The sequence below is a fragment of the Marmota flaviventris genome, chromosome 20 (assembly GCF_047511675.1).
Source record: "Marmota flaviventris isolate mMarFla1 chromosome 20, mMarFla1.hap1, whole genome shotgun sequence".
In the NCBI taxonomy this organism is placed as follows: domain Eukaryota; kingdom Metazoa; phylum Chordata; class Mammalia; order Rodentia; family Sciuridae; genus Marmota; species Marmota flaviventris.
In genome coordinates this window covers 19,211,281-19,238,418 of record NC_092517.1, presented here as the reverse complement: position 1 = coordinate 19,238,418, position 27,138 = coordinate 19,211,281, and the positions used below count along the sequence as shown (strand labels likewise).

General features: G+C 37.9%; 1 protein-coding gene across 1 annotated transcript in view; it reads left to right on the top strand.

The window, feature by feature from the left end:
* The window catches only part of LOC139703048 (zinc finger protein 420-like), a 62,758-nt gene extending 36,957 nt beyond the window's left edge, over positions 1 to 25,801 (top strand). The window contains exons 5-6 of the mRNA XM_071605968.1: positions 17,449 to 17,456; positions 24,867 to 25,801. Of these exons, the coding sequence (XP_071462069.1) occupies positions 17,449 to 17,456; positions 24,867 to 25,801 (943 nt within the window). The remainder of the gene's footprint in view (positions 1 to 17,448; positions 17,457 to 24,866) is intronic.
* Positions 25,802 to 27,138: the final 1,337 nt, after the last annotated feature.

Genomic DNA, 27,138 nt, shown 5'->3' with positions numbered 1-27,138 from the left:
TTTTCTTATATATCTTCTGGGATCCTGATCCTACAGTTAAATGTGAGGGACCCTATTCTCCATACCCAGGTAGCTTAGCATTGATTTTCTCAGTCTGCTGCCTCACAATTTGAAATACCTAGTCCCTCTTCCTCAGAGCCTTGACCTCATGTCTCTTTTGTTTATATTTTTAAGATCTGGGCAATCCACAAATAATAAGTTGCAGGTGAATCCACATTTGATGTTCCACTTCCAAGGATAAAGATAGATATTTTCTCTCATTGTGGCCTCTACCTTCTACCCACAAAATGGGGACATTATACACAGTTGCAAACCTATATATTATCCTGAGCCAACCTGTAATATGAAAGTCAAGAATTTAATCCCTGGGGCTGGGGCTCAGAGTTACAGCACCTGCCTAGCACATGTGAGGCACTGGGTTCAATCCTCAACACCACATAAAAATAAATATATAAATAAAGGTACTCTGTCCACTACAACTAAAGAAAACAAAAAAGACTAATCCCTACCAGGGTTGTGATGGCACATGCATGTAACCCCAGCTGCTCTGGAAGCCAAGCCTTGAGGGTCACAACTTTGAGTCTAGCCTCACTAACTTGGGAAGACCATATCTCAAAGAAAAATAAGAATGGGATAATGATAGAGCTCACTGGTAGACCATTCCTAAGTCCTGTCCTCAGGATCACAGGGGGAAGTTTTTAATTCCTATCTTTTTTTCTATGGGTTAAGGTCCCCACAAAAGAAGAAGGTGGCATAGGGATAATGGTATATTTTCTAAAAACAAGCCATGTTAAATGTTCAAGTGTTCACATTTCTTGAAAAATTCCAAAGTATTTTGCTTTTGATATTATGGTCATTAGAACTGTCTTTAATTTTATGTTTGCTACTTATTTTCTTATGCACATAAATAACTGATGATATTAAATTGGATTACTGTACTGAGCTCATCTGTTGCTTCTAATAGTAATTAGTGAACTCCTACATTAAAAATATCCACTTAAAATCCACTTCTATCTCATACCTCATATTGGAAAACCACAAAAGTTAGACAGCAAGAAACAGAAGTAAGTTTCAATACCCCTTGACAAAGGCAAAGATACTGGTGAGAATCTCAGAAAAACTCTATTCCCTACAAGTCAGAAAACAAGAGAACAAGACCATAATCTCCCCCACACACATGATTTTATTCTGTTATTGCTGAATAAAATTTTATTGTGTATATATAACGCATATTTTTTATCTATTCATCCACTGAAGGGCATCTAGGTTGGCTCCACAGGACATCTGGGTCAAATGGTGCTTCCATTCTCAGATTTCCAAGGAATCTCCATACTGCTTTCCATATTGGCTGCACCAATTTGCAGTCCCACCAGCAGTGTATGAGTGTACCATTTCCCCCACATCCTCGCCAACACTTGTTGTTGTTTGTCTTCATAATAGCTGCCATAATAAAATATTTATTATAGTAAAATTCAGAAACACACACACACACACTCAGGTTTTGCTTTGGTGTCTCTGGACAAGACCATGTGGAGTAGGAACCTACAAACACGATGTCATCCTACTACCAGTTAAGAGTAGGAATTGGTCCATGGGCAGAATTCTGGAATCACCCACAGCATCTCCCATAAACTTGAGTATCAAAGGGGTGTGAGGCCTAGAGATGTCAGAGAAGCCTCACTGTTTTCCTCCCCCCTTCTTGATAGTGATTTCTGGGCCAATAAACTTTGCTCTACTTTGATTACATTTTATGTATTATCTAAAATCCTCTCTTGCAAGAACACAAGAGCCAAGAAACACCACCGAACCTCCATATCCCTGGGATCACAACCAGCTACAGTGTCAGATCTTTTATTGCTTTAGTTATTTACTCACTTCATTTGATCTATTTATTAATACAGGTGGGCACCAACAATTGTTCTAGGTCCTGTTGGCAGGTAACAGTCACATACATACACACAGCATCCTAAGGGGAGACTGTTGAAACAGGAACTCTGACCTTTCATTGTTCATGAAGACTCACCCAATATCAGAACTTTTGAATATTTTATTTTGAGGCAGGGTCTTGCTAAAGGCCAACTGTGGCCTCAGACTTGAGATCCTCCTAGGCAGCTTTCCAAATCCCTGGCCCTTATCGACATGTGCTACCAAACCTTGTCCTTTGCTTATTAAAAAAAATTTGCATAGCTGCTGGTTACCTCCCTCCAGTGACGTATGTGATATCAGACCCCAAACAATAAAAACCCCACACAATTCCAAAGCTCAAGTCTGACTCTGGCTGTGTGAGGGTGTGTAATGGGAAGGGATTCCAGAGAGAGAGAGGGACATCAGCTCAGAAAAAGTAGGTTCCTTGGTTTTCAAGGCAGAAAAGATCTTCATCATTGTCAGGCACGTGAACAGAGCTATTTAGAAAACAGATGCACATTCAGGAAAGAATGTGAGGGCCCGGGGTTTCAGTGAGGTTGGTAGTGTGCTTGCCCTGCATGCACAAGTTCATAGGTTCAACAAAAAGAAAGAAAGGAAAAATGTGAGAAAGCTCTAAAGGGAGAGACAGCAAATACCTGGTCTGAGGTGTTGCTATTTGGAGAGGGACATTTAAGTGGGGCTGGACTAGAGATGGGGCCAGAGCAGACTTCTGTAATTTCTCACCCATTTTTCTAAGCTTGCTCATATCATGGTAGTATTTGGGGGTCCAGGAAGCTGGTCTAGGAGAAATGCTGCATTGCAGGGAGTTGCTTTTTTTATTTTAAATCTGATCTTTTTTTTAAAAAATAGATTTTAGTTAAACAGTATACCTTTATTTTATATATTTCTTTTTTATGTGGTGCTGTGGATAGAACCCAGTGCCTCACAGGTGCTAGGCAGGTGCTCTGTCACTGAGCCACAATCCCAGTCCCTTGTTTTTAATTTCAAGTTTTTGTGGGCATTCCTGCAATCTGGTGATTTATGAAACTTCTCCTTTGAGGTTCAGCGTGACTTTCTTCTTGGTATCCCAACATTTCTGTCCAAACCAGACATGTTCCACAGTTCTTTATGGACCTCAAGTGTTGCTAGAGGAATGATTAAATGATCATTTAGTTATCAAAGCAAATAGGGCAGTGTTTTCAGGACGGAAGTCTTAAGAGAATGCTCATTATTAGATTTCTATTTTTACTTATCTATTTAGCCATGGACTCATATGGTTTTTGCAGTGATCCACAAAGAAGCAGAATTCAGAAACTTTTCATGTTGACAGCTCTTTTCAAATGGTTGCATTCTGACTGAGGCACATTTGACCGAGTGTAAACATTAAGATGCTTTTAAAGTGCTTATGAATTTTCCTGTATAGAATACTGCAGAGGGTTTTGCCAGTTTTCTTGCCACATTGCTTACCTCATTGGTGTTGAAAAACCTCTCAAATGCAAGGAATGCACCCCAGACGCAAGCTCCTGTAGCTGGCCACCCACAGACCCCCATACCCACCCATCCAATTCTCCATCCCCCTTTTACTGGGTGTCAGGTGCTGTTGGATTATTAATTATTGAGTAAAACCCAGTGTTTTGTCCCCAAAATTCCAAGGTCTAGCTTGTTGGTTATTGGAACCACTGGGTTGGTTATTCACTTTTCCTTGCCTCTCAAGACAAATCTGAGCTCCATCCAAGGACCTATATCTAATGGCACTGGTGGCTTAGTAAAATTTCTCATTTTGGTTAAGAAAACTAACAGCAAGAATAATTTCCCTCATGGGGGAAGGAGGTGTTCTGGTCCCAAGGTGTCCCCGGCTCTTTTCTTCTTCTCACCCACATAATCTTCTCATCATGGGCCAGACAACCATGTACTGCTCATCCCTGGAATCCTGGGCATGTGGCTTTACCTGCTCACTCTTCCTTCAAGAGGAGTGTTCCCATTTCACAAATGCAGCAAAACTGGTCCCCCAAATACCTGGGCTGCTGTTACTGAGAAGCAAAAGAAAAAAAATACTGAAGATGGGGACTAGGGCTGGGGCTCAGCCGTAGAGTGCTCGCCTAGCACTTGAGAGGCCCTGGGTTCCATCCTCAGCACCACAAAAAATAAATGGATAGAATAAAGGTATTGGGTCCAACTCCAACTAGAAAAAATAGTTTATAAAATAAATGCTGAAAAGGCAATGTATCTAGCAATTACAGAAATGCAAATGAAAACTGCACTGAGCTTCTCTTTTACTCCAGTTAGAATGGCAATTATCAAGAATACAGTAACAATAAATTCGTGAGGATGTGGGGGACAGGGAATGCTCACACCTTGTTGGAGAAACTGCACATTGGTGCAACCCCTCTGGAAAGCAGGATGTACATTCCCTAAGAAACTAGGACTGGAACCACCTTCTGACTCAGTTATCTTACTCCTCAGCATAAAGAGGATAAAATCAGCATACTACAGGGACACAGCCACATCAATGTTTATGAGAGAACAACTCACAATAGCTAAGCTATGGAGCCAGCCTAAATGCCCATCAACAGAAGAATAGATAAAGAAAATGTGGTATATATACATGGTGGAATATTACTCAGCTTTAAAAAAGGATGACTTCATAACATTGGCCAGTAAGTGAATGGATCTGGAGATTATCATGCTAAAGTAAAATAAGGCAATCCCCCCAAAGCAAAGGTCACATGTTTTCCATGACATGCTTTATCTATATCACAAGGAAGGTGGGAGGCAAAAAGAGAAGTTCTGTAGATGAGACAAAGGGGAGCAACAGGAAGGGAGGGGAGATAAGAACAGAAAAGACAGTAGCATGAAGTGACCATAATGTTTCTATTTAATTATATGAAAATACCTAAGTGAATCTACCCATCATGCCCACTCACAAGAATGGGGTCCTAAGGAGAATAAGGTATATTTTATGTTTGGATAAGTTTACCACAATGGATTCTATGGCCATGTATATCTAAGGAGAACCAATAATATAGAACAAGATTTAAAAGTACTGAAAAGGACCATGGGACCAAATTGATAGCATCCTAGCCGGATGAGGAAATGTCTTTAGGTACATTCCAGAATTTTCTAAACCGCTTCCCGACTGGATGCTGCCAAAGGTGTTGGAGCCTGTGGGAAGGTGGAGGTACAGGGCGCTGCATGAGTAGAAAGGACTCCCCCCGCATTCATCTGCAGGTGCAGAGGTCCCAGGGGCAGGTAATCTCGAGGCCTCCATGGTTAAGTAAGTCAGAGAGGAGCAGGGTGCATTCCAGTCTATGGAGTTATTTACCAAATTAGGAAAACCTGGAATTGGCTTTCCTGGACTCCCAATCAAACACAAATTGTTTTTCCTTAAAGAGAGAGACCCCTGAGCCCCTCTTAAGGAGAAGACTTCTCTGTATTATGTGACTTTTGCACCACTGAATTGGGGGGACAAGACGCAGAGCTCTCTTTGGAAATGCATCGTCTTTGTTTGCATCAAGACAAGCAGGCAGGGTCTCTCTCTTTTTTTCTTTTTTCTTGATAAGTGCAGCATATTCAGCTGATAGTAAGGATGCACACCTGGGCAGGGTGTCTCTGGGTTTTGGAGGAGGCAGGATCCCATTGCCTGGAATCCAGGGGAACGGGTGGGAACCAGGAAGAGCACCCAGGGTGGTCTTGATCTGTGCAAGGCTGTTATCCTGAGGCCACCGCAGGTATTTCTCTTAAAAAGAAAGAAAGAAAGAAAAAAGTGGCACACGCCTGTCATTCCAGCTGCTGGGGAGGCTGTGGCAGAAGGATGCCAAATTCAAAGGCAGCCTCAGCAAAAGCAAGGTGCTAAGCAACACAGTGAGACCCTGTCTGTAAATAAAATTCAAACTAGAGCTGAGGAAGGAGCTCAGAGGTGGAGTCCTCTGAATTCAACCCCCAGTGCGCCAGGGAGCAAGGGAGCCCGGGTTCAGGTGGGGTTTACTCAGTTCTGCGCTCTCGGGGTCTCTTCTGTGCTGATCTCCTTACTCTGCTTCCAGCCTCAATGTGGGCAGGAGAAAGATTCTACTCAGCTGGAGGAACATCAGCTCTCAGGCTGCCAACTGGGTGGTCAACTCCTCCTTGGCACCTGCCAGCACCCCCCACCCCCACCCCCCGTGAGCCTAAACCAGCGCTGGCCATGATGCACTGGGCAGTTCCCAAGGGATGAAAGGCCAGTTCTGCTTGGAGAATTTTGCACAGATGAACAGAGGACAAGTTAGCACCCGGAGACGCTCTGGGTGGTCTTATTGTAGGAGGAGGCCCAGGTGATGAAACTATCAAGAAATGACTTCAATTTCCTAACATCAGAACCCAACAGAACTTAGAATTCTGGTCATCCTAACCCTAACCCAATGCCCAGACCTCAAAAGGAAAAGAAAAAAAGCTGCACCCAAACCCTGCCATTCTGCCCTCCTTCTTGCCTGAAGCGGATATCACCCGCTGTCACTCAAAAAGAAGGCTAGCTGGGCTCGGGCTGGGGAGAGCGGAGACTGACAGACGCCCTGTCCAATCAGAAGCCCCGGTGCTGAGCGCTGTCCAATCCTGAGCGCAGCCAGCGAGCAGGGGGCGGGCCTCCGCGCTAGGGATGGGATTTATTTTTCAGCGGTCAGTGCTTCTAGGATTCCTGCATTTGGACTCCGGGCTTCCCTCCGTGCCCGGGATCCCGCGTGGGCCTGCCATGCAGGGACTGAAGCTCCCTAGCGCAGGCTTGACTGATGGGCACCAGGAAATGGTGAGTGTGCAGTGGCATCTGGTGCCTGGACAGGGAGGCTCGGGAGGGAGATGGGGCAGGGAGGCGGTCTGGCGGGTCCTGCTGTGGTGGGAACCCGAGTTGGCCGACCCTGACTTGGGCGCTCTCTGCGTCCACAGGTCTGAGCCCATTGGGGACAGCGCCCCTCAGTCCCCCTGGCCAGCCGGGTGGAGAGTGTGACAGTGGAGGAGACCCCTAGCAGCCTCCCCATCCCCTGGGGCAGCCTCAGCCCCTGCTCCAGTCCTAAGTGGCAGGTGAGCGCCGCTGCCCGGTGTCTTCCGGGGCTGTGGTGATTGACAGGTGGGACCAGAGAGTAATCAACTCCAAGCCAGGGGATGGCGCACACCTGTCATCCCAGTGGCTGGGGGTAGGGGGATGATGCGGGAGGGCTGCGAGGTCAAGGCCAGCATTGGCAAGTGGGTGAGGCACTTAGAGACTCAGGGAGACCATGCCTCTAAATAAAATGCAAAATAGGGCTGGGGATGGGGCTCAGGGGTAGAGGGCCCCTGAGTTCAATGCCAGGTACCAAAAGAAAAAAAATCCAATCTCCAAACACCGTTTTCCTGCAGGAGGGGAGCTGCAGTGAACAGGGACCTCGCTTATTCCTGAGCTAGTTTTGTGGAGTTTGTTTTTTTGTTTTGTAGTTAACAGAAGGGTGCCTTACCACTCAGCCATGTCCCTGGTAGTTTTTAGTTTTCATTCTGACCGCGGGTCTAGCTAAGTTGCTGAGATTGGCCTGGTTAGGGTTTGATTGATAATGACTTTTCCGTTGCAATTAAGTATAGGATTTTCACATCCACGTGGGTTCATGGGTGGACTTTATTGAGGTCGTATTCCTTGAAGATAATTGTAACAGTACAGCTTCCCAATGTACATGTTAGGTAATAACTTTTTTCCCTTATAATTAAAAAGTTTCTTGGTTAAGTGTACATATATTTAAATTTGTGGATGAATTTTAGGACTGGATGCTTCCATTAAGAGTAAAGCATGCTGGATTGTTTATTAGTGCATCAGAGTTATACATAATACCACATGCATATGGCACCCGTGTAGAACTTACCCATGGCATTTTATACTATTTTTAATCTGAATATCCCATGACTATTAATGTATTATTCTGGTCCTATGAACTGATTGCAACAAGTCCCTGCAGTGGGGAAATATCATGTGTCTTTAATGGCAAAACAGTTTCCACAAATAGTTAAGAAGCACTTAAACTCCTTGAGTTTATTAGAATTCTTGTTTCCTATCTTCATTGATACTATTACATTTTCTCTCTGGTAGGGTTTTATTTCACATTTCTCGGGTTTCTAAAGATGCTGGATTCTTCTTATTCTTCTTATGGAACACATGGATATCTCCTGTACAAATTGGCAGCTCAAGTCTCCTCCCTGAATTTCTTCTGTGGTGGATTTCAGAGTGTCATGACTGTGAGAATCACCAGTCCGTCGGCCCTTTTCCTACCCAAGGGGGCTGGGATCTGCATGGGTCTCAGTGTTTTCTTCCCCCCTGAGCTTTTCTTTCTTTTGGGGGGGGGGCAGGGGCGCATAGTGTATTGAACACAGAGGTCCTTTCCCACTGAGCTACATCCCTCCTACTTTTTATCATTTATCTTGAGACAGAGGCTGACACTGACCTTGAACTTGGGCCTCAGCCTCCTGACTGGCTGGGATTACAGGTGTGTGCGCTTTTGCCTGGTTCCCCCTGAATGTTCTAAATGTAAGGGAAGCAAAATGTCAGATCCAGAACCCATCTCCCAGATGAAACCTGTACATATGTATCAATGAATTCCTCAAATTCAAGTCCCCTGTCCCCATTTCCAGTAAAAATATATGTGTGCATGTGTGTGTGCATGTGTATTCTCCCTTTATTTCCCTGGCCAGACACTTTGTCAGAATATCTTTGGGCTGAGTGTCCCCGCTGTGGACTGTATGTCCTAGGGGTTCTCATGCCCTCTGAGATTTTCCTGGTCCTGTTTTGGCTCTGCCTGACATGAGCATCCGACACCTGGCACATCTGAGGTCTCCTGAGCATCTGGTAAATATCAGCCACCTGTGGAACTATGAGCAGGTGTATTTTGGGGAAGTAGTTTCTCAGGGGAGTAGGTGACTGCCCTGCAGCTGGGAAGAGTCTCCTTATCCAGAAGCCACTTCAGATGTTCCCTGGTCCTGGCTCCTGTGGATCCTGGAACAGCGATGGGCATGCAGCCATTTATGAACACACTGGTTCAAGTTCCTTTGGAAATGTGTCCAGAGTGGTTGTTACTCTGTTAGCTTTTAAAGAACTCCATGCTATTTTTAAAAATGGCTGAACTAAGCTTATATTCTAGTCCCCTGTGAGCGGGTCTTTCTCCATATCCATGTCATTGGAGGACTGGCTCCTTCATCTGTTTGATAGGATCCTTTCCTACAGCTGGGCTCAGGCTGCAGAACGTCTCCTACTTGGCTGGTGACTGAATTTCTGATGCAATTGGTTAGAACCCAGGCTGCCTGTGCTCACTGCAAGAAGGTGGTGTGAGCCTATTCTAGAAAGAAACAGGGAGCTGTGGTTTTGACCCCTTTTGCTTCACTCCTTGTGGGGATTGTAGCCCAGGGAAATACTTACACACCAATGTGAGGACCCTCCTTTCTGATCCAGGGAGATTTGCACATGCACATTTGCCATTGCTCCCAAAGCTTGATGGGTTAAGATGGATCCATGGAATGTGGAAAAATGTTGGGACCCTGAGTGCCTGGACATACTCCTGCCAGAAAGAATTGGTGAGACCTAGAGTCATTACTGAGGTAGGGGGGAGAGAGCTCAGGCAGGGCTGCTGGATGGACTGCATTTGTCCTATCTACCCTCAGGGACTGGCTAGAGAGGAGCTCAGCTGTTAGCAAACACAGTTTGCAGATCATGCTGGCAAATCCCTTCTAGGGATAAACTGGGACTCTTGATCTCACTCCCCTTCTACCATGGTAAATTTTCAAACTGTTTGTTTTGGTCCCTTCTTCAATGAAAAGGAAATTATGGTGAAATTTTGATGGGGTGTTATCATAGATGAACCTGAGAAAAGAGGCCATCTTTATAAGGAGGAATTTTATCATTCAGTCTCTTAGGTGCTGATCTGTATTTGCATTTTTTTCAAATTCTGCAGGTGTCCTTTTAAAAATATGCTTATATGTGAAATGTGACATTTATGTGACATCGATATAAAACTGACAAGGTGTTTCATGGTATTTGTCAAACTGTATGCAATATGGCAAACAAAATGTGGCTGATTGCCAGAAATGGTTATTTCTGGATGGAATTTCCAGGGTGTCCTATCACTGAACTATATCCTCAGCCCGTTTTAAAATTTTACTTAAAAAAATTTAAAAATTTTAAATTTTTTGTTAATTTAATTTTTTAAAATTTCTATTGCCTACTTTTTTAAAAAATTAGGCAGGTTTCACTCAGTTGCTGGAGTCAGCTTCACAATTGTGATCCCCCTGCCTCAGTCTCTAGACCACTGTATATATGAGTTGTGTAGCACCACATGCACCCTATCTCACAATTTCTTTCTTTTAGATGTTTTTATGTCATGATTTAATTCATATATATATATATATATATATATATATATATATATATATAATTTATTATTTTTAAATACAAAATAACAGTGGAATGCATTACACTCCTTATTAAACACATAGAGCACAATGTTTCATATCTCTGTATAAAATATGTTCACATCAATTTATGCCATTATACATGTACTCATTTCTTTCTGCATTACAATTCTTAATGCACATATATACCACAATTTTTCATCTCTTTGTATATAAGGTATGTTGACACCCAATTCAAGTCTTCATACATGTATTTTGAATAATGATGTTGACCATATCATTGTATAATGATAACCATCACATTCCACCATCCTTGCTAATCTCCTTCCCCCTCCATTTTCCTCCCACCCCTCTTCCCTATCTAGAATTAATCTAATCCTTCCATGATCTTCCTCCCTACACAACTGTGAGTCACCCCCGTATATCAGAGAAAATATTTGGCATTTGTTTTTTTGGGATTGGCTAACTTCACTTAACATAATATTTTCTAACTCCATCCATTTACTGGCAAATGTCATGTTTTTATTCTCTTTTAGTGCTGAGTAATATTCCATTGTGTATGTGTGCCACATGTTTTTTATCCATTCATCTACTGAAGGGCATCTAGGTTGGCTCCACAGTATAGCTATTGGGTATTGTGATGCTATAAACATTGATGTGGATGTGTCCCTGTAGTGTGCTGTTTTTAGGTCCTTTGGGTAAAGTCAAAGAAGAGGAATAGCTGGGTCAAATGGTGGTTCCATTCCCAGATTTCCAAGGAATCTCCATACTGCTTTCCATATGGCTGCACCAATTTGCAGTCCCACCAGCAATTTATGAGTGTGCTTTTTCCCCTGCATCCTCGCCACCATTGCTGTTGTTTGTCTTCATAATAGCTGCCATTCTGACTGGAGTGAGATGATATCTTAGTTTTTATTTGCATATTTCTCTGATTGCTAGAGATGATGAACATTTTTTCATATATTTGTTGATTGATTGTATATCCTCTTCTGAGAAGTGTCTGTTTAGGACCTTGGCCCATTTGTTGAGTATTTGTTTTTTTGGTGTTAAGATTTTTGAGTTCTTTATATACCCCAGAGATTAGTGCTCTATTTGATGTGTGAGGAGTCAAGATTTGCTCCCAGGATGTAGGCTCTCTAACGTGTTTTTTTTTAAATAAAAAAACTTATTAGTTGGAATTCCTTTCATGTGTTGATTCTTGGTTTTAATTCTTGTGCTATAGGAGTCTTATTAAGGAAGTTGGGGCCTAATCACACATGATGAAGATTAGGGTCTATCTTTGCTTCTGTTAGATGCACAGTCTCTGGCTTAATTCCTAGGTCCTTGATTCATTTTGAGTTAACTTTTGTGCATGGTGAGAGATAGGGGTTCAATTTCATTTTGTTGCATATGGATTTCCAGTTCTCTCAGAACCATTTGTTGAAGATGCTATCCTTTCTCCAGTGCATGTTTCTGGCACCTTTGTCTAATATAAGGTAGTTGTAATTTTGTGGGTTGGTCTCTGTGTCCTCTGTTCTGTACCATTGGTCTACCAGCCTGTTTTGGTGCCAATACCATGCTGTTTTTGTTACAATTGCTCTTTAGTATAGTTTACGGTCTGGTATAGCGATACCACCTGCTTCACTATTCCTGCTAAGGATTGCTTTGGCTCTTTTGAATCTCTTATTTTTCCAGATGAATTTCATAATTGCTTTTTCTATTTTCATGAGGAATGCCATTGGAATTTTGATCAGAATTGCATTAAATCTGTATAGTGCTTTTGATAGTAAGGTCGTTTTGATAATATTAGTTCTGCCTATGCAAGAGTAAGGTAGATCTTTCCATTTTCTAAGGTCTTTGATTTCTCTTTAGTGTTCCGTCGTTTTCATTGCATAGATCCTTCACCTCTTTTTTTGATTCCCAGGTATCTTTTTCTTGAGGACATTATGAATGGGGTAGTTTTCCTCATGTCCCTCTCAGAGGATTTGTCACTGATATAAAGAAATGCCTTTGATTTGATTTATGGGTGTTGATTTTATATTCTGCTACTTTGCTGAATTCTAGTTCTAAAAGTTTTCTCATGGAGTTTTTGGGTCTTGTAAGTACAGAATCATATCATCAGCAAATAGTGCTAGTATAAGTTCTTCTTTTCCTGTACTTATTCGTTCAATTTCTTTCATTTAATTGCTCTGGCCAGTTTTTTAAGAACTGTGTTAAATAGAAGTGGTGAGAGAGGGCATCCCTCTCTTGTTCAGATTTTAGAGGGAAGGCCTTCAATTTTTCCCCATTTAGAATGATGTTGGCCTGGAGCTTAGATTAGAGAGCCTTTACAATGTTGAGGTAAGTTCCTGTTATCCCCAGTTTTTCCAGTGTTTTGAACATGAAGGGGTGCTGTATTTTCTCAAATGCTTTTCTGCATCTATGGAGATGACCATATGATTTTTATCTTTAAATCTACTGATGTGACGAATTACATTTATTGATTTCTCTATGTTGAACCAACCTTGCATCATGGGGATGAATCCCACTTGATCATGGTGCATGACCTTTTTGATATGTTTTTGTAATTGATTTGCCAGAATTTTATTCAGAATTTTTGCATCTGTTTTTTAGAGATATTGGTCTGAAGTTTTCTTTCTTTGATGTGTCTTTGTCTGATTTTAAAATCAAGGCGATTTTAGCCTCATAGAATGAGTTTGGAAGTGCTCCCTCATTTTCTATTTTACAAAATAATTTCATGAGTATTGGTGTTAGTTCTTCTTTAACGGTCTTGTATCCATTGAGTCATGGGCTTTTTTTTTCTTGTTTTCTTTTTCTTTTTTTGGTTGGTGGGCTTTTGGTGGTGTCTTCTATTTCATTGCTTTAAAATGATCAGTTTAACTTGTGTATGTCATCCTCACTCAGTTTGGTTAAATTATACGATTGTAGACATTTGTTGATGTCTTCAGTATTTTCTGTTTTATTGGAGTAAAATTTTCAAAATAATTTCTAATTATCTTCTGTATTTCTCTAGTGTTCATGGTGATATTTCCTTTCTCATCATGGATTTTAGTAATTTGAGTTTTTCTCTTTCTCTACATTAGTATGGATAAGGGTTTATCAAGTGTATTTATTTTTTTCAAAGATCCAACTTTTCATTTTGAAAAGTTGTAAAAAATTAATTAATGTATAAAAAATATATGGCAGCAAAATGTATTATAATTCTTACTACACATGTACAGCACAATTTTTCATATCTCTGTAAAGTAGGTTGACACCAATTTATGTCTTCATACATGTAAGATGGATAATGATGTCCATCATATTCCATCATCCTTGCTAATCCCTGCCCCCTCCCTTCCCATCCCTCTGACCTAAATATAATTCATCTATTCCTCCCATGCTCCCGCTCCCTACCCCAGTATATTCAGCCTTCTTATATCAGAGAAAACATTCAGCATTTGTTTTTTGGGGTTTGACTAACTTCATTTAGCATTATATTCTCCAATGCCATCCATTTACCTGCAGATGCCACGATTTTATTCTGTTTTATTGCTGAGTAATATTCCATTGTGTACAGATGCCACATTTTCTTCATCCATTCATCCACTGAAGGGCATCTAGGTTGGCTCCACAGTTTGGCTATTGTGAATTGTGCTGCTAAAATTATTGTGGCTGTGTCCCTGTAGTGTGCTGTTTTTAAGTCCTTTGGGTATAAACCAGGGAGTGGGATAGTTTGGTCAAATGGCGGTTCAATTCCCAGTCATTTTGTCAATTTTTAATTGCTTCTTTTGTTTCAATTTCTTTGATTTTAACTCTGATTTTAATTATTTCTGTCCTTTATTCTTTTGGTGTTGATTCATTTTTTTCCTAAGGCTTTGAGATGTAATTTTAGGTCATTTATTTGACTTTTTCTTTTTTTAAGGAATGAACTCCATGCAATGAACTTTCCTCTTAGTAATGTCTTCATAGTGTCCTAGAGATTTTGATATGTTGTATCTATGTTCTCATTCACCTCTAAGAATTTTTAAATCTCCTCTTTGATGTTTTTTGCAACCCATTGTTCATTCACTAGCATATTATTTCGTCTCCAGGTGTTGGAGTAGCTTCCATTTTTATCATTGATTTCTAATTTCATTCCATTATGATCTGATAGAATGCAGGGTAGTGTCTTTACTTTTCCGTATTTGCTTGGAGTTGCTTTTTGGCATGACATATGGTCTATTTTAGAGAAGGATCCATTTGCTGCTGAGAAGATAGTGTCTTTGCCTGTTGAAGGATGAAATAGTCTATGTATGTCAGTTAAATCTAAGTTATTGATTGTATTATTGAGTTCTGTATTTTCTGTTTGGCTTTTGTTAAGAAGATCTATCCAGTGGTAAAAGAGGTGTGTGAAAGTCACCCAGAATTATGGTCTTGTGGTCTACTTGGCCCTTGAACTTGAGAAGAGTCTGTTTGAAGATAGATGATCCATTGTTTGGGGCATAAATATTTATAATTGTTCTGTCTTGTTGGTGTATGTTTCCCTTAAGCAGTATGAAAGGTCCTCCTTTATCCCTTCTGATTAACTTTCACTTGAAGTCCACATTATTTGATATAAGGATGGAAACCTCTGCTTGCTTTCACAGTCCATGTGAGTGGTATGTTTTTAAAAATATTTTTTGTAGATTTAAACAATACATTTATTTTATTTATTGATTTTTATGTGGTGCTGAGGATCGAACACAGGGCCTCACAGGTGCTAGGTGAGAACTCCACCAATGAGCCCCAGCCCAAGATATATATTTTTTTCCAACCTGTCACCTTCAGTCTGTGGGTGTCTTTTCCTATGAGATGAGTCTCTTGGAGGCAGCATTTTATTGGATCTTGTTTTTAAATCCAATCTGCCAGTCTTTTGATTGCTGAGTTTTGGAAATTAACATTCAGGGTTATTATTGAGACATGATTTGTATTCCCAGTTATTTTTGGTATTTAACTTGATTTGGTTTCTCTTTGATGGGTTTTTCCTTTAGAGTGATACTTCCCTTTTCTAATTTTCATTGTTTTTCATTTCCTCCTCATGGAATATTTTACTAAGGATGTGCTGTAGTTCAGGCCTTCTAGTTGTAAATTCTTTTAAATTTGTGTATCATGGAAGGTTTTTATTTTATCATAAAAATAGCATCTAAATCGAAATTCAATTGCTAATCAAAATTTAATTTTGCTGGGTATGATTCTTGGTTGGCATCTGTTTCTTTCAGAGCTTGGTATATGTTGTTGTAGAATCTTGTAGATTTCAGGTTCTCCATTGAGAAATCAGAGATCCTGATTTGTTTCCCCCATATATAATCTGATTCCTTTCTCTTGTGGCTTTTAAAATACTCTGTTTCTCCTGTATGCTACGTGTTTTTCATTATGATGTGCATTGGTGTGGATCTGTTGTGATTTTGTTCATTTGTTGTCCTGTACTCTCTTTGTATTTGATTTTCCAATTCACTCTACATGTTTGGAAATTTTTACGATATTATTTCATTGAATAGATTGTCCATTTGTGTAGTTTGGACCTCTAAGCCTTCCTCTATCCCAATAGTTGTTAAATTTGCTCTTCTCATGTTATCTCATAATTCTTGAATCTTCTGCTCATGGTTTCTTACCATCTTCACTGGGGTCGACTTTATTTTTTCAAGATTATATATTTTGCCTTGAATGTCAGAGGTTTGGTCTTCCAAGTGATCTATTCTGTTGGAGATGCTTCCTATTAAGTTCTTAATTTGGTTTACTGTTTCCTTCATTTCAAGGATCTCTGTTTTTTTTTTTTTTCAGAATCTCTATCTCCTTATTGAAGGAAACTTTTGCTTTCTGTATTTGCTTATGTAGCTCTTTATCAAAATGATCCCATGTTGCCTGTATTTGCTCTTATATCATCCTTTAATTCATAGAAAATTATGTACCTCCTCCACTCCTTCCCTGTTTTTTCTCCTGCTGTTCTGACCATGGATTCTAATAATGCAGCATCTTTGTTTAGGGCACATTCTTGTTGGTTTTTCATGCATCTTCCCTTCCATCTCTCTGTTTTCAAGGTGTTACAATATTTATTCTGTAGGCTTATACTGTCCCCATCGGGTTCCAATAACTTTCTTTTTTAAAAATTCATTTATTTTTTAAATACATGACAACAGTGGAATGCATTACAATCCTTATTACACACAGAGCACAATTTTTCATTCCTCTGGATATAAAGTATATTCATGCTAATTTATGCCATTCTACATGTACTCATTTCTTTCTGCATTACAGCTCTTATCGAACACAATTTTCATATCTGTTTGTATATAAGGTACGTTGGCACCAAATTCAAATCTTCATACATGTGTTTTTGAATAATGATGTTGATCATATTCCACCATCCTTGCTAATCCCCTTCCCCCTCCATTTTCCTCTCTCCCCTCTTCCCTATCTAGAATTAATCTAATCCTCCCATGCTCTCCCTCCCTACCCCACTGTGAGTCACTCCGCATATATCAGAGAAAATACTTGGCATTTGTTTTTTTGGGTATTGGCTAACTTCATTTAACATAAAATTCTCCAACTCCATCCATTTACTAGCAAGCACAATGTTTTTATTCTCTTTTAGTGCTGAGTAATATTCCATTGGGTATATATATCCCATTTTCTTTATCCATTCATCCACTGAAGGGCATCTATGTTGGCTCCACAGTTTAGCTATTGTGAATTGTGCTGCTGTAAACGTTGATGTGGCTGTGTCCCTGTAGTATGCTGTTTTTAATTTCTTTGGAGATAGACTGAGGAGTGGGATAGCTGGGTCAAATGGTGGTTCCATACCCAGATTTCCAAGGAATCTCCATACTGCTTTCCATATTGGCTGCACCAATTTGAATCCCCACCAGCAATGTATGATTGTGCCTCTTCTCCCACATCCTTGCCAATGCTCATTGTTTATATGCATAATAGCTTCCATTCTGGCTGGAATAAGATGAAATCTTAGTTTTGATTTGCATTTCTCTAATTGCTATGTTGACCTTTTCATATATATTTGTTGCTCAGTTGTATATCATATTCTGAGAAGTGCTTGTTCAGTTCCTTGGTCCATTTATCGATTGAGTTATTTGGTTTTGTGTGTGTGTGTGTGTGTGTGTGTATGTGTGTCAAGATTGAGTTCTTCATATACCCTAGAGATGAGGGCTGTATGTGATGTGTGAGTGGTAAGAGTTTGCTCCCAGGATGTTGGCTGTCTCTTCACCTCACTGATTGTTTCTTTTGCTGAGAAGCTGTGCAGTTTTGATCTGTCTACTTATTGATTCTTGGTTTTAATTTTTATGCTATAATAGTCTTATTAAGGATGTTGGGGCTTATAAGTGACATCAGAATTAGGTGAAAGACTGCAATTTTGAGACCCGAAGTAGTGACACTTGTGCCAACCAGTGCCAAAAACATATTCTTTTAAAAAATATTTTTTAGTTGTTGATTAACCTTTATCCTTTATTTATATGTGGTGTTGAGGATTAGACCTGGTGCCTCACACATGCTAGTCAAGAGCTCTGCCACTGAGCCACAACCCCCATTTGATTTTCTGCAAATTCACACATTTTCTTTTAGAAAAATAAATTTTAAAGAACATTGTAGGTGAGGACTTTAAACTGACTCCAACTATGTGTCTGTTAACTTGTGAGAATTGTGACTCTGGAAGACTAACCATTTCCTTTCTCTGCAAAAGGGATCTGAGATGTGTGGACTTTACAGAATTATTTTCTTATCTGCCCAGAATTACCTGACTCTCTGCTTAGGAATGAGCCACAGAAGGCCACAGTGTTACAGAGAGGGTTCTCCAGAGTTTGGAAAAAAAATATTTATTGTAACATGTCAGGATTTTTATTTTTTGCTTTTTGTGAACAGTGACTATAATCATCTAGTAACCTGATTTGTCTTGTTGTTGTTCCTTTCATAAAATCTTGATACCATACAATTCCAATTGGCTCAAGTATTTAAACATTTTGCTATTGAAGATTTTTAATTGGTTATTTGTGTAGATGGGGTGATTATGCTCTGATGTCAAGATAATTCTTCCAATAAAGTAGCTGTGTTTAAGTAATTAGGATCCATCCACACGTGGAAAACCCATGTGGACACTTGTGGTGTGTCTTACTGATCTCATCTTCTTTTTGCACACAGAGATGATGACAGCCCTGTGACTTTTTATGACTCCTAATTTTATTATGTATTTCTCAAAGCCATCATTTTCCTTGGTTATATTTCCTTGGTTGTATGAGTTTTAAGTAACTTATTTTTACCATTAGTTTTCCATTACAATTATATTAAAAGGTCTTTGTTCTTTTATTATCCATTTCTTTGTCTCAGTTTTTGAACACATACATGCTGCTGTCTGGGCCTCTATTGTACCAAATTTATTCACTCATTGAACTGCTTATAGAACTTAATATTTCAAGTGTGTCTTTTCACGAGGTGGAAGTGTCACTTTACATGTCTCCAAACATTAATATTTTATGAATATTTTACACATTGCGAATGTGTCATGGATGATACTTGAAACTAATTGTTTTGGGGAGCTCAATCTAACTCATGGATGCAAAGCAAAAAGAATAACTCCCAGACTGTTTTCAAAAGCTTTTTTACCACTTTTTGTATCCCTTGGGCACAATCACCTTATGAGTATATCTTTGACAAGTCTGATTTGCATCTGGAATGTCCCCCAAAGTTCATTCACGGGTGGCAGAAAAGTTAGGAGTTAGGCTTTTATTCAGTTCTTGGATTGTGGTATATATCTTTGACTTCACTCTGATATGGAATATATATACTGTTTTAGGACTTACTTTCCATTATCTAATTCAGAGGAAAATACGTATCTTATTACATAATTAAAGTAACTCTCCTACATGACAGTCAGTTCTACTAACTCTTAATCCAAACTAAACACTGAATAATGGTTTTGTCCGTGTGCTATTGATCTACCAATTTTTTTTTAGGAGCCATTGACATTCAGGGATGTGGCTATTGATTTCTCTGAGGAGGAATGGGAATGCCTGGATCCTGCTCAGCAGAATTTATATAGAGAAGTGATGTTGGAGACCTACAGCAACCTGATCTTTGTGGGTGAGCATAACTTTTCTTCAAAATTCCTAATTATTATTATTGAATTTTCTTCCCTTGAAGTATATCTTTTGGGAACTTCACCATAAAATTTGGATGATTCAGATTTGTGTTTTCAATAAAAATATGGGGTAGTTCTTGGTGCTGACAAGAAAATATTAAGTTTCTTTTCATCCTTAATGTTTTCCTTTGTTGTCATGATGTACCTCCTTCACTTGACATATGGTTGACTTAGAGAAATGCAGTCATGTCAAATACTGTGGCCCACATATAGCAGAGGACATAGTTGAGGTAGAGGAGGAAGCCTAAATTCAAAAAGTTTGATTGAGAAGTTATCCAGCAGAGAAGATTTTTGAGAAGCTTGAATTTCTTTCTCTTGTGATCATAGAAGAATCTCTCCTGTGTTTTGTGCTTTCAACTAATCTAGTCTCCTGCTTTTCCTCCAGTAATGTCTCCGTACATGCAAATTAACAACAAAACACGCCCCTTGCCTTGTGAGTGTCCATATTATCTGACAACTCTTCCATAATTTTTAAAGATCTTTTTAGTTGTTAATGAAATTCCCATTTATTCATATGTGGTGCTGAGGATCAAACCCAGGGCCTCATACATGGTAAGCAAGCCCTCTACCACTAGTCTATAACTCCAGCCCCTCTTCCATTATTTGCAGGAATTTTTTGTACATTTCTGGAGACCACTAGGTCAACCCATTGTAATACATTAATATCACAAGTCAGTTACTCTAAACTTATTTGTACATTTTTTTCACTAAAATTTCCTTATCAGAGTTCTTTCTGATATGTGTAATGGAGTTTTTGTGAAATTATCTGCCATGGAATGAAAGTCAAGATGGACAAAGACTGCTCTTTTGAGAGATGGTTTAAGTTGTATTTGAATAAGAGGATTTGTAAAATAACACATCTGTGTATATTGATAATTTGATTGGTTAATTTTTTCCTTATTTTTTCATTTTGTATAGTAGATTCTGTGTTGCAGACTGGGTTCCCCATATCAGTTCATTGCTTCACAAATTAAGATATGCATGACTCTTGTTTGTATTGCCAATAATGTTATATGTGCTTTTGCTTGTATAAATATTAAGCCTCTTTTTGTCTATGACTTTAATATTTTATCTTGATTTTCTTTTAATCTGCCCATATACGTAGAAATTGAAATTTTCTATATGTAAATGTAATTTGGATTGATGGCAGTGATACTCTAATGCTGAACTACACCCCAAGCTCCTTTTCACTCATATTTGGAGAGAGGTTCTCACTAAGTTATTGAGGATGTCTTGAATTTGCAATTCTCCTACTTCTGACTTCCTAGTAGCTGAGATTACAAGCATGCCCATCATTTTGTATATTGATGAGTTTGTTCTTATGTATAGGATAAAGACCACATTATTTTCAATGAAGGTTTGAGAAAAGTTGCAAATCTCTTTTATGTATTGTTTGTAATTTTCATTATGATCAAAACTACAAAATAAAACTTACTGTCTCCAAGAATTTAAATATACAATTCAGTAACATTAATTCAAATTGTTATGCAATATATCTCTAAAAAGTTTAGATCTCAAAAAAACTATGCCTAGGAAGCAAGGATTCATTTCTGTCTCCCCATCACAAAACCATTCTCTTTTGTTCAGAAAGCTGCTACTTTAGTTTAGAGATGTCATACTTGTAGAATTCTGCAGTATTCTTTCTGTGACATTTCAGTTAACCTAGTGTGTATACATTTTGTAAAATATATAATTAGAATAAATTCTTTGACTTCAAAGTTCTATAGTTTCTATATTCCACATTGGCTCATCGTTCTTTTCAAGGGATATTTGTTTTGAATCCCCCATGATGGCTCTATTGAATAACAATGTCAAAACACTGGTGTGCAATGTTATTAATTTGCTATTGATGTGAAGGTTATTGCCACACTCACTAAGAAGTCCGTCTATCTAACTCCATGTCTGCATTTACAATTGAATGTTGTAAATTTTACTATATTTTGAAGCAGGGAAATAGTCTTATTTGTACTTTGAGTGATATTCATACAATTTAAAGGTTAGACTTCTCTGCAAAAAAAAAAAATATATTTTTAATAACGGGGGTCTGATGTATATTACCTGGAGTCTCTAGTTAAATTTCAAAGATGTTTATACTACTTAAAGTTATCTTTCAATTCTTGATCAACAACATGCCCAAGAGTGTTCAATCAACTGACACATATTTAGGGATTTTTGAACATCCCTATCACTTTTGACTTCAAACTTATATTCCATGGTGGTTACAAAATAACTATCACTTAAATGTTTATTAACCTTTGTTTTAATACATAAAATTGGTGTATCCAGCATAATATCCCACTTGTGATTAAGAATAGGGATTCTATAAGTCTACAATAGTTTCAAAAATTTTCAAAGTCTTATACTCTGCAATTACCATTTTGCTTCACTGTATTTCCCTTTTCAGTAAGTGGGGATTGATGTCTCCTAGGATGACAGTGATTCTTGGTTTTCATTCAACTCTCTCAATGTTTTCTTTGTGTGTTTGGGGAGTCGGATATACGTTGCGAATGTATTTACTCTTTATTCAGAACTTAGGGAAATGTTCCTTTTCTTTATTTTGCTTCTTTTCAAAGTCTTTTTAAAATTTAAAATGATTTCTATGTCCTAATACTGTCTTAAACTATGTTTTGTGTACTATAATTTAGACTGCACAGGTTTTTTTGGTCACTTTTGTATGTGTCATGCTTGTATCCCTTTGCTTTCAGTGTGTGTGTGTCCTTAGATTTAGAGTATACTGTGGACTACCTAGAGTTGTAATTTTTAGAGTTAATTCAGATAGCCAAGGTTAGTTTTCATCAGAATTATGTAATCTTGAATTTGCCAATAAAAATATCTAAAAATGAAGAATCTCCTACTCATACTTTGTATGAGGATCAACTTGACTTCACTTTTAAAAAAATTCAATATATTTGTGGCTTTTCAAAAGTATATTATTGTTACAGGTATATATGTCTATTAACAGTTTTGCTTTTATGCTTTTCTTTCAAATTCTATTTCAAATTTTTTTTGTGTGTCCCATTATTACAATAAAATCAATTGTTTGAGCCAAGTAATGTTTAGAATTTCCTATGACTTGTGTTGCTGTGCACACTTACATTTCAGTATGAAGGATTACCTTTCATACTTTTTAGAGAACAGATCTAGTGTTGATAAATAGTGTGTGCATTTATATCTTTAAAGTCTTTATTTTCCTTCTCTTTTGAAAGATAGTAGCTGTGAATATAATGTTTTTGTTGATAATTTTATCCTTCCATCCCTTGAAAATAGCCCCAAATTCCATTCTGTGTTGTGAAGTTTTGACTAAGGATTTTACAATTATGTAGTTACACATTTCTAGGTGACCCAACTTTTTTTCTTGGATGCTCTGAATATTCTCTGTAAGTTTTAAAACTTGGATTAAAACCTACTTTGAGTCTTTACAACTTTGAGCTGTTTTGGATGTTTTATTTTTCTTATTTTCTGAGATGCATTTATTAGTACTGGAAAGAGAACTACCACTTTACATTTTTTACCTTGGCTGGCCTTGAAACTTTGATCCTTCTGGCTCAAGCTCCTATGTTGCTATGTACAACCACCCCATGACTCTTTCAGACATTTTCTAAAGAAGGACTTTAAAAACACATTTTCTGCTTATTACTATTAACAATTCTTGACTAAATTGAAGTCCATTTTTGTGTGTGTTGGTTTAATTCAGTCAACTTCTTTTAAATGATAATTTACTATTCCCTTTGAGTACTTCATAACTTATTTTCTTACACTAAATTTAGCCATGATTTTTTCTGTTGGTAAGCAGGAACCCCTTTTTGAACAGTCCCCAAATATTTGCATGTTTCATATTTTCTTTTTCAATGAAACAGAAGAAAGTCGGTAGATTTTTAAAACATATTGTGAAGGAGGAAAGGCTTTGTGTAACACAATGTATTTTCCTCTACTATATTACTCTTCATAGTAATGTACTCATCTTGGATACTGTGAACACTAAGATGATTTGGAAAGTTCTCAAAGTAATATTCTGTGTACATTTTTATTTGATTTATATGTTTCTGTATTAACAATGGGCTTAGATTTAATAACCTACTCCCCTGCTGATGTTCCTTTATTGCTGTAATTTCTTATGTTTGCAAAATACACTTAGCCCAGTACAATAAGTAAACATGATTATCATTTTTATTTCAGCCATGACTTCTCATCACCCTGAAAAAATTTTACCAGAGCAGGGAATACAAAAGAGAGAGGGAAGATGTGGAAATTATGACATTAACCATTTACAACTAAGAAAACAATGGGAAAATATAGGTGAGAGTCAAGTTCAAAAATCATATTATAGTGGTCAAAACCAATTAGTAGTCCCTATTTATGATAAAAATTTTATGGTCTAAATGACACCAGAAAAAATTAATGTCTGAAAAAAATTCAATTTATTTCACTTACTTCTGAGGAGCTGTGTGTCTGTAAGAATATATCCATAGCCATTTTTCAAGTGAAAAGAAATGTGGAAAATTTGAAATCTGGTCCATGCATCAGTTTTTAACTTGGCCAATTAAAAATGTAGCACCGAGGTAAACTTCCATTCAAACATTTGCACAGAGAAGATATTTTTAAAAGTGAAAATTTGAGAATTTCTTTACAAAATGTCCATTTTTCTTCAACAATACAGTAATTTCTCCTTGTGCCCAAATAGACAATGTTAAGAATTATAGAAAGGTTTCTAATTCCCCACTATTGCTCAATGATAATTCTGATACAGATTTCTGGAAAGTGCACTATATACATAATGCTGTAAGTAACATAATTAGCCATGTCTCTACCCTGAGTAATTACCAGTATATTTACATTGGTGATAAAAATTATGAATATAGAGAAACCCCTAGGTATTTTCTAAAGGAAACATACCAAGATGAAAAATGTGGGAAAGTTTGCTTCAGTCCAGACAAAACTTGCAAGTGTAAGGTATATGAAAGTGTTCTTTATCACAGTGCAGAGCTTGCTCAATACAAGATAATTTATAGAGAAAGAGAGCCCTATATGTTTAAAGAATATATCAAAGCATCGGCTTGCTCAACATCTTCTAAACACAGTAGATACTATGACAGTGATAAACCCTATAAATTTAAAGAATGCAAAAAAACTTTTAGTGAAAGGTTACAACTTGTTGAGCATCAGAGGATTTATACTGAACTAAAGACCTCTTAATGTAAAACGCGTGGCAAAGACTTAAAAAATTTTCAACTCTTACTCAACACCAAAAAATTTTATTCTGCAGAGAAGACCAACCAATGTGAAGAATGCAATGCAGTCAAGATCTTTACTCAACATCACAGTGTTCATACAGGAGATGTGCAATGCAAATGCAAAGAATGTGACAAAACTTCTAATAAAATCTCCAATCTTATTTGTCACCAGTGGACACACCCTGGAGAGATGCCCCACATATGTAAACAATTTTGCGAAGCTTTTAGTCAAAAACCAAGCCTTAAAAATCACCAGAGAATTCATACAGGAGAGAAGCACTACAAATGTAAAGTGTGCGGCAAGAGTTTCAGTCAAAAATCATCAGTTACACTTCACCAGCGAATCCACACTGGAGAGAAGCCCTACAAATGTAAAGTGTGTGGCAAGAGTTTTAATACAAACTCAAATCTTGATTGCCACAACAGGATTCATACGGGAGAGAAGCCCTACAAATGTAAAGTGTGTGACAAAAGTTTTAATATAAACTCGAATCTTGATCGCCACAACAGGATTCATACTGGAGAGAAGCCCTACAAATGTAAAGTGTGTGGCAAGAGTTTCAGTCAAAAATCATCAGTTACTCAGCACCAGCGAATCCACACTGGAGAGAAGCCCTACAAATGTAAAGTGTGTGGCAAGAGTTTTAATACAAACTCAAATCTTGATTGCCACAACAGGATTCATACAGGAGAGAAGCCCTACAAATGTAAAGTGTGTGACAAAAGTTTTAATATAAACTCGAATCTTGATCGCCACAACAGGATTCATACTGGAGAGAAGCCCTACAAATGTAAAGTGTGTGGCAAGAGTTTCAGTCAAAAATCATCACTTACTCAGCACCAGCGAATCCACACTGGAGAGAAGCCCTACAAATGTAAAGTGTGTGGCAAGAGTTTTTATATAACCTCAAATCTTGATCGCCACAACAGGATTCATACTGGAGAGAAGCCCTACAAATGTAAAGTGTGTGACAAAAGTTTTAATATAAACTCGAATCTTGATCGCCACAACAGGATTCATACTGGAGAGAAGCCCTACAAATGTAAAGAATGTGGCAAAGATTTTAATCAACAATCCTCACTTACTGGACACCAGAGAACCCATACTAGAGAGAAGTTCTATAAATGTGAAGAATGGCAAAGCTTTTCCAATTGAAGGTCACATCTTACTAAACATTATAGATTTTTTACTGCAGAGAAGTTTTACAAGTGAAAACACTGCATCAGTTTCTTTAAGGATGAATCAACCCTTTTTTCACAGTAGTTCAACAGCATTTCTACCAGAGATATGATAGCACAGAAATTATACAAGTGTAAAATAGGTGACAGAGTCTCCAACAATTGTTCATACCCTACTCAACACCTCAGGATTCATACGAGTGAGCGGACATGTGCGAAAGTTTTGCAAAGTTTTTCGACATTGATCAAACATTTTAAAAACACTGGAGAATTTATAGCATATAGAAACCCAAAGAATGTGTCCAAGACTGTATTCAAATTTCAGACATTTTTCAATTTCTGACCTGATATCTGTAGCAAGTGTGCAATAGCATTTGTCCAACGTGTGTACCTTAGATAACAGCAAAATATTTACAAAAACACCTTGACAAATATAAAGATTGTAGTAAGTTTCTTATCTAGAGCCCATCCCTTGAAGTATTTGGGACCTAGGAGGGAAAAAAATCATTTAAATGTAGAAAATGGGTAATTGCTTTTGACATTTGCTGAAAATTTTCTTAACATCTTTAACTGATATTGTAGAAATAAGGAAATACAAATATAGAATAGTGCATCCCTAAAAGGATATAATTTTAGTATAAATCAACAATTACTAAAGAGTCTCATTTTTCACAGCTGGAGAAATAACAATTCTCAGAGTTGATTATTTCAGAAGTCTCTTATGGTTTATATGAAATTTTAAATTTTTAGTTTTTATGTTTGTACATAAACTTAGGGGCACTTAATCAGTAAACCACATCCCTAGATTTTTTTTTCCATTTTTTTGTAGAGATAGGGTTTGCTAAGTTGCGTAGGGCCTCACTAAGTTATGGAGCCTGGCTTTTAACTTGCAAAGCTTCTCATGTCCCTAGGGTCACAGACATGGACCACCATGCGTGTTTTACAGAGCATTTTTACTTATATTTGCCTTACAGATGCAATTTGCTTTTAAATAAAGTGTGTGTTTCTTAACGTTAACCTTGTCATGCGTTTAATGATGTTATTAGGTCACACATCTCCCACTATTCACTTTGCTAATGGATTGATGCCATAGTAAAACATTCTATTGGGTAAATAATGCTATAACATCTCCATTAATTATTTCATATGTTTAATCAAGTTTTATTTGGGGAATATTATTTATGTAAATTATACTCTTATTTGTAATTATGGAAAAATTAAGATAGTTATAGAAAGTACCTAGGGATACTAAAATAATGCCCAGATATCCCTAGTTTGAATTACAACTTTAACATTTCACCATATAGAGTTGCA